Here is a 12,780-nt window from a genome sequence, read left to right on the forward strand (position 1 = left end):
CCCTATAGAAACACTATATAAGTACTATAGAAACCCTATAGAAGCACTATATAAGCACTATAGAAACCCTATAGAAACCCTATAGAAACCCTATAGAAACCCTGTAGAAGCACTAGAAACCCTATAGAAACCCTATAGAAACCCTATAAAAACCCTATAGAAACCCTGTAGAAGCACTATAGAAGCGTCATAGAAACCTTATAGAAACACTATATAAGCACTATAGAAACCCTATAGAAACCCTATAGAAACCCTATAGAAGCACTAGAAACCCTATAGAAACCCTATAGAAACCCTATAGAAACCCTATAGAAGCACTAGAAACCCTATAGAAACCCTATAGAAACCCTATAGAAACCCTATAGAAGCACTATAGAAGCGTCATAGAAACCTTATAGAAACACTATATAAACCCTATAGAAACCCTATAGAAACCCTATAGAAACCCTATAGAAACCCTGTAGAAGCACTATAGAAGCGTCATAGAAACCTTATAGAAACACTATATAAACCCTATAGAAACCCTATAGAAACCCTATAGAAACCCTATAGAAACCCTATAGAAACCCTATAGAAGCACTATAGAAGCGTCATAGAAACCTTATAGAAACCCTGTAGAAGCACTATAGAAGCGTCATAGAAACCCTATAGAAGCACTAGAAACCCTATAGAAACACTATATAAGCACTATAGAAACCCTATAGAAACCCTATAGAAGCACTAGAAACCCTATAGAAACCCTATAGAAACCCTATAGAAGCACTAGAAACCCTATAGAAACCCTATAGAAACCCTATAGAAGCACTATAGAAACCCTATAGAAGCACTAGAAACCCTATAGACACACTATAGAAGCACTATAGAAACCCTATTGAAACCACTCTCTATGTTGCAGGTGAGTCAACTGAGATCAGATCTGACAGGTGGACCTTCTACCTGTTACCTAGTGTAGCCTATCTGGTCCTATGGGGATAAACCTTTAAGACAGTTACATCTTGATATTATAGATGTAAGTTTTTGTTTATAAACTCGAATGAACCTACATACAGCATGACGTATATTAATTGGTGGAACTACAGTATATGGCTCATAATAATCACAGTGGTTTTTTCCTTTTCCTTTCCAACAGCGCCAATAGAACCATTTAGAATCTATAACGTCAGACATCTCATTCTGACTAGTAGTTACTAGTCCCTAATATAGTATTCCAATATTTATTATTTTACCTTTATTTAACTAAGCAAGTCAGTTAAGAACACATTTTTATTTACAATGAAGGTTAACTGCCTTGTTCAGGGGCAGAACGACAGCTTGGAGATTCAATCCACCAACCTTCCGGTTACTGGCCCAATGCTCTAACCCCTGGGCTACCTGCTCTAACCCCTGGGCTACCTGCTCTAACCCCTGGGCTACCTGCTCTAACCCCTAGGCTACCTGCTCTAACCCCTGGGCGACCTGCCGCCCCAATATGCCTCATCAGTGGCATCAATAGGACTAACACATCCATATGCGGTTTTGAACCGGTGTTTTTCCGTTACCTTGGATGAAAAACTATTTCATATAGTGCGTAAAAGTAGTGCACTATATAGGGAATAGGGTGCCATTTCATATTGACCCTACTAGTAGAGGTCTCTCATGATCTCCTGCAGCAGTGGGTGGAGACACATGTCCACTTCAGTCTTCTTCAGTAGCTGGATTAGGTGCACGTGGTCTGTTACTATCTGCCTCAGGTCTGTCATCTTCTGCAGAACCTAAACGATACATAATATGTTTCATTTGTTAGGAACCTTTTATACACAGTCAACAAATTAAAACGATCAAATACATTTAAAAAAAAGGCAGAAGACACCCACAGGAATAGATTTAGAACTCTTTATTGTATTATAACTAGAATTAGAATCCATTAGAGTATTCTACAGTATATCTCCAGAAACCAATTAGAGTATTCTACAGTATATCTCCAGAACCCATTAGAGTATTCTACAGTATATCTCCAGAAACCAATTAGAGTATTCTACAGTATATCTCCAGAACCCATTAGAGTATTCTACAGTATATCTCCAGAAACCAATTAGAGTATTCTACAGTATATCTCCAGAAACCAATTAGAGTATTCTACAGTATATCTCCAGAAACCAATTAGAGTATTCTACAGTATATCTCCAGAAACCAATTAGAGTATTCTACAGTATATCTCCAGAAACCAATTAGAGTATTCTACAGTATATCTCCAGAACCCATTAGAGTATTCTACAGTATATCTCCAGAAACCAATTAGAGTATTCTACAGTATATCTCCAGAAACCAATTAGAGTATTCTACAGTATATCTCCAAAACCCATTAGAGTATTCTACAGTATATCTCCAAAACCCATTAGAGTATTCTACAGTATATCTCCAGAACCAATTAGAGTATTCTACAGTATATCTCCAGAACCCATTAGAGTATTCTACAGTATATCTCCAGAACCAATTAGAGTATTCTACAGTATATCTCCAAAACCCATTAGAGTATTCTACAGTATATCTCCAGAACCCATTAGAGTATTCTACAGTATATCTCCAGAAACCAATTAGAGTATTCTACAGTATATCTCCAGAAACCAATTAGAGTATTCTACAGTATATCTCCAGAAACCAATTAGAGTATTCTACAGTATATCTCCAAAACCCATTAGAGTATTCTACAGTATATCTCCAGAAACCAATTAGAGTATTCTACAGTATATCTCCAGAAACCAATTAGAGTATTCTACAGTATATCTCCAGAACCCATTAGAGTATTCTACAGTATATCTCCAGAACCCATTAGAGTATTCTACAGTATATCTCCAGAAACCAATTAGAGTATTCTACAGTATATCTCCAGAAACCAATTAGAGTATTCTACAGTATATCTCCAGAAACCATTAGAGTATTCTACAGTATATCTCCAGAACCCATTAGAGTATTCTACAGTATATCTCCAGAAACCAATTAGAGTATTCTACAGTATATCTCCAGAACCCATTAGAGTATTCTACAGTATATCTCCAGAAACCAATTAGAGTATTCTACAGTATATCTCCAGAAACCAATTAGAGTATTCTACAGTATATCTCCAGAAACCAATTAGAGTATTCTACAGTATATCTCCAGAACCCATTAGAGTATTCTACAGTATATCTCCAGAAACCAATTAGAGTATTCTACAGTATATCTCCAAAACCCATTAGAGTATTCTACAGTATATCTCCAAAACCCATTAGAGTATTCTACAGTATATCTCCAGAACCCATTAGAGTATTCTACAGTATATCTCCAGAACCCATTAGAGTATTCTACAGTATACACTACCGGTCAAAAGTTTTAGAACACCTACTCATTTAAGGGTTTTTCTTTATTTTTACTATTTTCTACATTGTAGAATAATAGTGAAGACATCAAACTATGAAATAACACATACGGAATCATGTATTAACCAAAAAAGTGTTAAACAAATCAAAATATATTTTATATTTGAGATTCTTCAAATAGTTACTCTTTGCCTTGACAGTTTTGCACACTCTTGGCATTCTCTCGACCAGCTTCACCTGGAATGCTTTTCCAACAGTCTTGAAGGAGTTGCCACATATGCTGAGCACTTGTTGGCTGATTTTCCTTCACTCTCAATTTAGTTGAGGTTGGGTGATTGTGGAGGCCAGGTCAACTGATGCAGCACTCCATCACTCTCCTTCTTGGTAAAATAGCCCTTACACAGCCTGGCGGTGTGTTGGGCCATTGTCCTGTTGAAAGAAAATTATAGTTCCACTAAGGCCAAACCAGATGGGATGGCATATCACTGCAGAATGCTGTGGTAGCCATGCTGGTTAAGTGTGCCTTGAATTCTAAATACATCACAGACAGTATTACCAGCAAAGTACCCCCACACCATAACACCTCCTCCTCCATGCTTTACAGTGGGATATGCATATGCGGAGATCATCCGTTCACCCACACCACGTCTCACAAAGATCTCCAATTTGGACTCCAGACCAAAGGAAAAATGTCCACTGGTCTAATGTCCATTGCTTGTATTTCTTGGCCCAAACAAGTCTCATCTTCTTATTGGTATCCTTTAGTAGTGGTTTCTTTGCAGCAATTCAACCATGAAGGCCTGATTCACACAATCTCCTCTGAACAGTTGATGTTGAGATGTGTCTATTACTTGAACTCTGTGAAGCATTTATTTGGGCTGCAATTTCTGAGGCTGGTAACTCTAATGAACTTATCCTCTGTAGCAGAGGTAATTCTGGGTCTTCCATTCCTGTGGCGGTCCTCATGAGAGCCAGATTCATCATAGCGCTTGATGGTTTTTGCGACTGCACTTGAAGAAACTTTCAAAGTTCTTGAAATTTTCTGAATTGACGGACCTTTATGTCTTAAAGTAATGATGGACTGTTGTTTCTCTTTGCTTATTTGAGCTGTTCTTGCCATAATATGGATTTGGTCTTTTACCAAATAGGGCTATCTTCTGTATACAAATATTCTACCTTGTCACAACACAACTGATTGGCATTAAGAAGGAAAGAAATCACACAAATTAACTTTTAAGAAGGCACACCTGTTAATTTAAATGCATTCCAGGTGACTACCTCATGAAACTGGTTGAGAGAATGCCAAGAGTGTGCAAAGCTGTCATCAAGGCAAAGGGTGGCTTTTTGAAGAATCTCAAATATAAAATATATTTTGATTTGTTTAAAACTTTTTTGGTTACTACATTATTCCATATGTGTTATTTCATAGTTTTGATGTCTTCACTATTATTCTACAATGTAGAAAATAGTCAAAATAAAGAAAAACCCTGGAATGAGTAGGTGTTCTAAAACTTTTGACCGGTAGTGTATCTCCAGCACCCATAATCCAAGTCGATGTATATTCACGTAATAATAAGGACCACGCCCACAAATTGGGGAAAACAAACATTCTTCCCCATTCACCCCAGTTATAAAAGAGACAACTTCGTTGTTGAGTTTTAGTAAAAAGCTGCTGTGTTGTTCAATGTACATGTAACCAGGTCACGACCTACAGATCACAATGCTCCCACGTAGGGAAATAGAGCCTGCGGGAAGAGCCCTGTGGCTTCAGGGTATTCTACGTGGGAGAGTGGGAAATGTGGGGACGCAGTGTCCAAGTAAGCTATGTGTGAGAAAAATATTTCATCTGTACAAGACATTTAACTTGTTTACTAAATCAAATCAAATGTATTTATAGAGCCCTTCTTACATCAGCTGATATATTAAAGTGCTGTACAGAAACCCAGCCTAAAACCCCAAACAGCAAGCAATGCAGGTGTAGAAGCACGGTGGCTAGGAAAACCTCCCTAGAAAAGCCAAAACCTAGGAAGAAACCTAGAGAGGAACCAGGCTATGAGGGGTGGCCAGTCCTCTTCTTGCTGTGCCGGGTGGAGATTATAACAGAACATGGCCAAGATGTTCAAATGTTCATAGATGACCAGCAGGGTCAAATAATAATAATCACAGTGTTACGGATACAGGTATCCTGTGTGAGTGTATCCTCTGTGTATTTCTTTTCTCTCCTTCTCCCCTCACAGGTGGCAATCATCGTTCCCCAATCAGTCAACAATCAGTCATCAATCAGAAGACACACCTCCACACAAGTGGCCCATGGGCATACACTACCTGTAGGAATACTTTGTCTAAGAACACTAGTTAGAACTGGGCGGTCCACCCACTGTATTTTTGGTTAGTTAGCTGTATTGAAGTAGGCTAGTCTAGCTTAGGAGTGTTTTTGGCTATTTGTTTCTTTCCTTGGGTCCAGCTCAGCCCCTTTTCCTGCCCCCCCCCCCTTTATCGTGTGTTTACCAAATAAACCATGAGTGTTTGACGGTAATTTAGTTGTGTGGTTTTTCGTTCTCACTGTTACGTTTTCACTTATACTTTGACTGAGTTATGTTACGGGTCTCGTTACCATCCCCCCTAGACTGCCGGGCCAAAGGGATTCGTAACACACAGTGAACGATAGTCTGTTAGTAACTCCACTCACTACTTGTAGTTGTATAGTCTGTTAGTAACTCCACTCACTACTTGTAGTTGTATAGTCTGTTAGTAACTCCACTCACTACTTGTAGTTGTAGAGTCTGTTAGTAACTCCACTCACTACTTGTAGTTGTAGAGTCTGTTAGTAACTCCACTCACTACTTGTAGTTGTATAGTCTGTTAGTAACTCCACTCACTACTTGTAGTTGTATAGTCTGTTAGTAACTCCACTCACTACTTGTAGTTGTATAGTCTGTTAGTAACTCCACTCACTACTTGTAGTTGTATAGTCTGTTAGTAACTCCACTCACTACTTGTAGTTGTAGAGTCTGTTAGTAACTCCTCACTACTTGTAGTTGTATAGTCTGTTAGTAACTCCACTCACTACTTGTAGTTGTATAGTCTGTTAGTAACTCCACTCACTACTTGTAGTTGTATAGTCTGTTAGTAACTCCACTCACTACTTGTAGCTGTATAGTCTGTTAGTAGCTCCCCTCACTACTTGTAGTTGAATAGTCAGTTAGTAACTCCACTCACTACTTGTAGTTGTAGAGTCTGTTAGTAACTCCACTCACTACTTGTAGTTGTAGAGTCTGTTAGTAACTCCACTCACTACTTGTAGTTGTATAGTCTGTTAGTAACTCCACTCACTACTTGTAGTTGTATAGTCTGTTAGTAACTCCACTCACTACTTGTAGTTGTATAGTCTGTTAGTAACTCCACTCACTACTTGTAGCTGTATAGTCTGTTAGTAACTCCACTCACTACTTGTAGTTGTATAGTCTGTTAGTAACTCCACTCACTACTTGTAGTTGTATAGTCTGTTAGTAACTCCACTCACTACTTGTAGTTGTATAGTCTGTTAGTAACTCCACTCACTACTTGTAGTTGTATAGTCTGTAACTCCACTCACTACTTGTAGCTGTATAGTCTGTAACTCCACTCACTACTTGTAGTTGTATAGTCTGTTAGTAACTCCACTCACTACTTGTAGTTGTATAGTCTGTTAGTAACTCCACTCACTACTTGTAGTTGTATAGTCTGTTAGTAACTCCTCGCTACTTGTAGTTGTAAAGTCTGTTAGTAACTCCACTCACTACTTGTAGTTATAAAGTCTGTAACTCCACTCACTACTTGTAGTTGTATAGTCTGTAACTCCACTCACTACTTGTAGTTGTATAGTCTGTTAGTAACTCCACTCACTACTTGTAGTTGTCTAGTCTGTTAGTAACTCCACTCATGACTTGTAGTTGTATAGTCTGTTAGTAACTCCACTCACGACGTGTAGTTGTATAGTCTGTTAGTAACTCCACTCACTACTTGTAGTTGTATAGTCTGTTAGTAACTCCACTCACTACTTGTAGTTGTATAGTCTGTTAGTAACTCCACTCACTACTTGTAGTTGTATAGTCTGTTAGTAACTCCACTCACTACTTGTAGTTGTATAGTCTGTTAGTAACTCCTCGCTACTTGTAGTTGTAAAGTCTGTTAGTAACTCCACTCACTACTTGTAGTTATCTAGTCTGTAACTCCACTCACTACTTGTAGTTGTATAGTCTGTAACTCCACTCACTACTTGTAGTTGTATAGTCTGTTAGTAACTCCACTCACTACTTGTAGTTGTATAGTCTGTTAGTAACTCCACTCACTACTTGTAGTTGTATAGTCTGTTAGTAACTCCACTCACTACTTGTAGTTGTGTAGTCTGTTAGTAACTCCACTCACGACGTGTAGTTGTATAGTCTGTTAGTAACTCCACTCACTACTTGTAGTTGTATAGTCTGTTAGTAACTCTACTCACTACTTGTAGTTGTATAGTCTGTTAGTAACTCCACTCACTACTTGTAGTTGTATAGTCTGTTAGTAACTCCACTCACTACTTGTAGCTGTATAGTCTGTTAGTAACTCCACTCACTACTTGTAGCTGTATAGTCTGTTAGTAACTCCACTCACTACTTGTAGTTGTAGAGTCTGTTAGTAACTCCACTCACTACTTGTAGTTGTATAGTCTGTTAGTAACTCCACTCACTACTTGTAGTTGTATAGTCTGTTAGTAACTCCACTCACTACTTGTAGTTGTAGAGTCTGTTAGTAACTCCACTCACTACTTGTAGTTGTATAGTCTGTTAGTAACTCCACTCACGACGTGTAGTTGTATAGTCTGTTAGTAACTCCACTCACTACTTGTAGTTGTATAGTCTGTTAGTAACTCTACTCACTACTTGTAGTTGTATAGTCTGTTAGTAACTCCACTCACTACTTGTAGTTGTATAGTCTGTTAGTAACTCCACTCACTACTTGTAGTTGTATAGTCTGTTAGTAACTCCTCACTACTTGTAGTTGTAGAGTCTGTTAGTAACTCCACTCACTACTTGTAGTTGTATAGTCTGTTAGTAACTCCACTCACTACTTGTAGTTGTAGAGTCTGTTAGTAACTCCACTCACTACTTGTAGTTGTATAGTCTGTTAGTAACTCCACTCACTACTTGTAGTTGTATAGTCTGTTAGTAACTCCACTCACTACTTGTAGTTGTATAGTCTGTTAGTAACTCCACTCACTACTTGTAGTTGTCTAGTCTGTTAGTAACTCCACTCACGACGTGTAGTTGTATAGTCTGTTAGTAACTCCACTCACTACTTGTAGTTGTATAGTCTGTTAGTAACTCCACTCACTACTTGTAGTTGTATAGTCTGTTAGTAACTCCACTCACTACTTGTAGTTGTATAGTCTGTTAGTAACTCCACTCAGTACTTGTAGTTGTATAGTCTGTTAGTAACTCCTCACTACTTGTAGTTGTAGAGTCTGTTAGTAACTCCACTCACTACTTGTAGTTGTATAGTCTGTTAGTAACTCCACTCACTACTTGTAGTTGTAGAGTCTGTTAGTAACTCCACTCACTACTTGTAGTTGTATAGTCTGTTAGTAACTCCACTCACTACTTGTAGTTGTAGAGTCTGTTAGTAACTCCACTCACTACTTGTAGTTGTATAGTCTGTTAGTAACTCCACTCACTACTTGTAGTTGTCTAGTCTGTTAGTAACTCCACTCACGACGTGTAGTTGTATAGTCTGTTAGTAACTCCACTCACTACTTGTAGTTGTATAGTCTGTAACTCCACTCACTACTTGTAGTTGTAGAGTCTGTTAGTAACTCCACTCACTACTTGTAGTTGTATAGTCTGTTAGTAACTCCACTCACTACTTGTAGTTGTATAGTCTGTTAGTAACTCCACTCACTACTTGTAGTTGTATAGTCTGTTAGTAACTCCACTCACTACTTGTAGTTGTCTAGTCTGTTAGTAACTCCACTCACGACGTGTAGTTGTATAGTCTGTTAGTAACTCCACTCACTACTTGTAGTTGTATAGTCTGTTAGTAACTCTACTCACTACTTGTAGTTGTATAGTCTGTTAGTAACTCCACTCACTACTTGTAGTTGTATAGTCTGTTAGTAACTCCACTCACTACTTGTAGTTGTATAGTCTGTTAGTAACTCCTCGCTACTTGTAGTTGTAAAGTCTGTTAGTAACTCCACTCACTACTTGTAGTTGTATAGTCTGTTAGTAACTCCACTCACTACTTGTAGTTGTAGAGTCTGTTAGTAACTCCACTCACTACTTGTAGTTGTATAGTCTGTTAGTAACTCCACTCACTACTTGTAGTTGTATAGTCTGTTAGTAACTCCACTCACTACTTGTAGTTGTATAGTCTGTTAGTAACTCCACTCACTACTTGTAGTTGTATAGTCTGTTAGTAACTCCACTCACGACGTGTAGTTGTATAGTCTGTTAGTAACTCCACTCACTACTTGTAGTTGTATAGTCTGTTAGTAACTCCACTCACTACTTGTAGTTGTATAGTCTGTTAGTAACTCCACTCACTACTTGTAGCTGTATAGTCTGTTAGTAACTCCACTCACTACTTGTAGCTGTATAGTCTGTTAGTAACTCCACTCACTACTTGTAGTTGTAGAGTCTGTTAGTAACTCCACTCACTACTTGTAGTTGTATAGTCTGTTAGTAACTCCACTCACTACTTGTAGTTGTAGAGTCTGTTAGTAACTCCACTCACTACTTGTAGTTGTAGAGTCTGTTAGTAACTCCACTCACTACTTGTAGTTGTAGAGTCTGTTAGTAACTCCACTCACTACTTGTAGTTGTATAGTCTGTTAGTAACTCCACTCACTACTTGTAGTTGTATAGTCAATTAGTAACTCCATTCACTACTTGTAGTTGTAGAGTCTGTTAGTAACTCCACTCACTACTTGTAGTTGTAGAGTCTGTTAGTAACTCCACTCACTACTTGTAGTTGTATAGTCTGTTAGTAACTCCACTCACTACTTGTAGTTGTAGAGTCTGTTAGTAACTCCACTCACTACTTGTAGTTGTATAGTCAGTTAGTAACTCCACTCACTACTTGTAGTTGTATAGTCTGTTAGTAACTCCACTCACTACTTGTAGTTGTAGAGTCTGTTAGTAACTCCACTCACTACTTGTAGTTGTAGAGTCTGTTAGTAACTCCACTCACTACTTGTAGTTGTAGAGTCTGTTAGTAACTCCACTCACTACTTGTAGTTGTAGAGTCTGTTAGTAACTCCACTCACTACTTGTAGTTGTATAGTCAGTTAGTAACTCCACTCACTACTTGTAGTTGTATAGTCTGTTAGTAACTCCACTCACTACTTGTAGCTGTATAGTCTGTTAGTAACTCCACTCACTACTTGTAGCTGTATAGTCAGTAACTCCACTCACTACTTGTAGTTGTAGAGTCTGTTAGTAACTCCACTCACTACTTGTAGTTGTAGAGTCTGTTAGTAACTCCACTCACTACTTGTAGTTGTAGAGTCTGTTAGTAACTCCACTCACTACTTGTAGTTGTATAGTCTGTTAGTAACTCCACTCACTACTTGTAGTTGTAGAGTCTGTTAGTAACTCCACTCACTACTTGTAGTTGTAGAGTCTGTTAGTAACTCCACTCACTACTTGTAGTTGTAGAGTCTGTTAGTAACTCCACTCACTACTTGTAGTTGGAGAGTCTGTTAGTAACTCCACTCACTACTTGTAGTTGTATAGTCAGTTAGTAACTCCACTCACTACTTGTAGTTGTAGAGTCTGTTAGTAACTCCACTCACTACTTGTAGTTGTATAGTCTGTTAGTAACTCCTCACTACTTGTAGTTGTAGAGTCTGTTAGTAACTCCACTCACTACTTGTAGTTGTATAGTCTGTTAGTAACTCCACTCACTACTTGTAGTTGTAGAGTCTGTTAGTAACTCCACTCACTACTTGTAGTTGTATAGTCTGTTAGTAACTCCTCACTACTTGTAGTTGTATAGTCTGTTAGTAACTCCACTCACTACTTGTAGTTGTATAGTCTGTTAGTAACTCCACTCACTACTTGTAGCTGTATAGTCTGTTAGTAACTCCACTCACTACTTGTAGTTGTAGAGTCTGTTAGTAACTCCACTCACTACTTGTAGTTGTAGAGTCAGTTAGTAACTCCACTCACTACTTGTAGTTGTAGAGTCAGTTAGTAACTCCACTCACTACTTGTAGTTGTAGAGTCTGTTAGTAACTCCACTCACTACTTGTAGTTGTATAGTCTGTTAGTAACTCCACTCACTACTTGTAGTTGTAGAGTCAGTTAGTAACTCCACTCACTACTTGTAGTTGTAGAGTCTGTTAGTAACTCCACTCACTACTTGTAGTTGTATAGTCAGTTAGTAACTCCACTCACTACTTGTAGTTGTATAGTCTGTTAGTAACTCCACTCACTACTTGTAGTTGTAGAGTCTGTTAGTAACTCCACTCACTACTTGTAGTTGTATAGTCTGTTAGTAACTCCACTCACTACTTGTAGTTGTAGAGTCTGTTAGTAACTCCACTCACTACTTGTAGTTGTAGAGTCTGTTAGTAACTCCACTCACTACTTGTAGTTGTAGAGTCTGTTAGTAACTCCACTCACTACTTGTAGTTGTATAGTCTGTTAGTAACTCCACTCACTACTTGTAGTTGTATAGTCAATTAGTAACTCCATTCACTACTTGTAGTTGTAGAGTCTGTTAGTAACTCCACTCACTACTTGTAGTTGTAGAGTCTGTTAGTAACTCCACTCACTACTTGTAGTTGTATAGTCTGTTAGTAACTCCACTCACTACTTGTAGTTGTAGAGTCTGTTAGTAACTCCACTCACTACTTGTAGTTGTATAGTCAGTTAGTAACTCCACTCACTACTTGTAGTTGTAGAGTCTGTTAGTAACTCCACTCACTACTTGTAGTTGTAGAGTCTGTTAGTAACTCCACTCACTACTTGTAGTTGTAGAGTCTGTTAGTAACTCCACTCACTACTTGTAGTTGTAGAGTCTGTTAGTAACTCCACTCACTACTTGTAGTTGTAGAGTCTGTTAGTAACTCCACTCACTACTTGTAGTTGTAGAGTCTGTTAGTAACTCCACTCACTACTTGTAGTTGTATAGTCTGTTAGTAACTCCACTCACTACTTGTAGTTGTATAGTCTGTTAGTAACTCCACTCACTACTTGTAGCTGTATAGTCTGTTAGTAACTCCACTCACTACTTGTAGCTGTATAGTCAGTAACTCCACTCACTACTTGTAGTTGTAGAGTCTGTTAGTAACTCCACTCACTACTTGTAGTTGTAGAGTCTGTTAGTAACTCCACTCACTACTTGTAGTTGTAGAGTCTGTTAGTAACTCCACTCACTACTTGTAGTTGTATAGTCTGTTAGTAACTCCACTCACTACTTG

At 38.3% G+C, this 12,780-nt stretch overlaps 1 protein-coding gene across 2 annotated transcripts in view; it reads right to left on the bottom strand.

Annotated features, from left to right (window-relative positions):
• Window positions 1-1,375: 1,375 nt before the first annotated feature.
• pparg (peroxisome proliferator-activated receptor gamma) overlaps window positions 1,376-12,780 on the bottom strand; it is a 137,108-nt gene continuing 125,703 nt past the window's right edge. For both annotated transcript variants that reach the window (XM_038983283.1, XM_038983282.1), the window contains one exon: window positions 1,376-1,751. In XM_038983283.1, the coding sequence (XP_038839211.1) occupies window positions 1,620-1,751 (132 nt within the window). In that variant the 3' untranslated portion in view covers window positions 1,376-1,619. The remainder of the gene's footprint in view (window positions 1,752-12,780) is intronic.

Source organism: Salvelinus namaycush, unplaced genomic scaffold, assembly GCF_016432855.1.
Source record: "Salvelinus namaycush isolate Seneca unplaced genomic scaffold, SaNama_1.0 Scaffold157, whole genome shotgun sequence".
Lineage (NCBI taxonomy): Eukaryota > Metazoa > Chordata > Actinopteri > Salmoniformes > Salmonidae > Salvelinus > Salvelinus namaycush.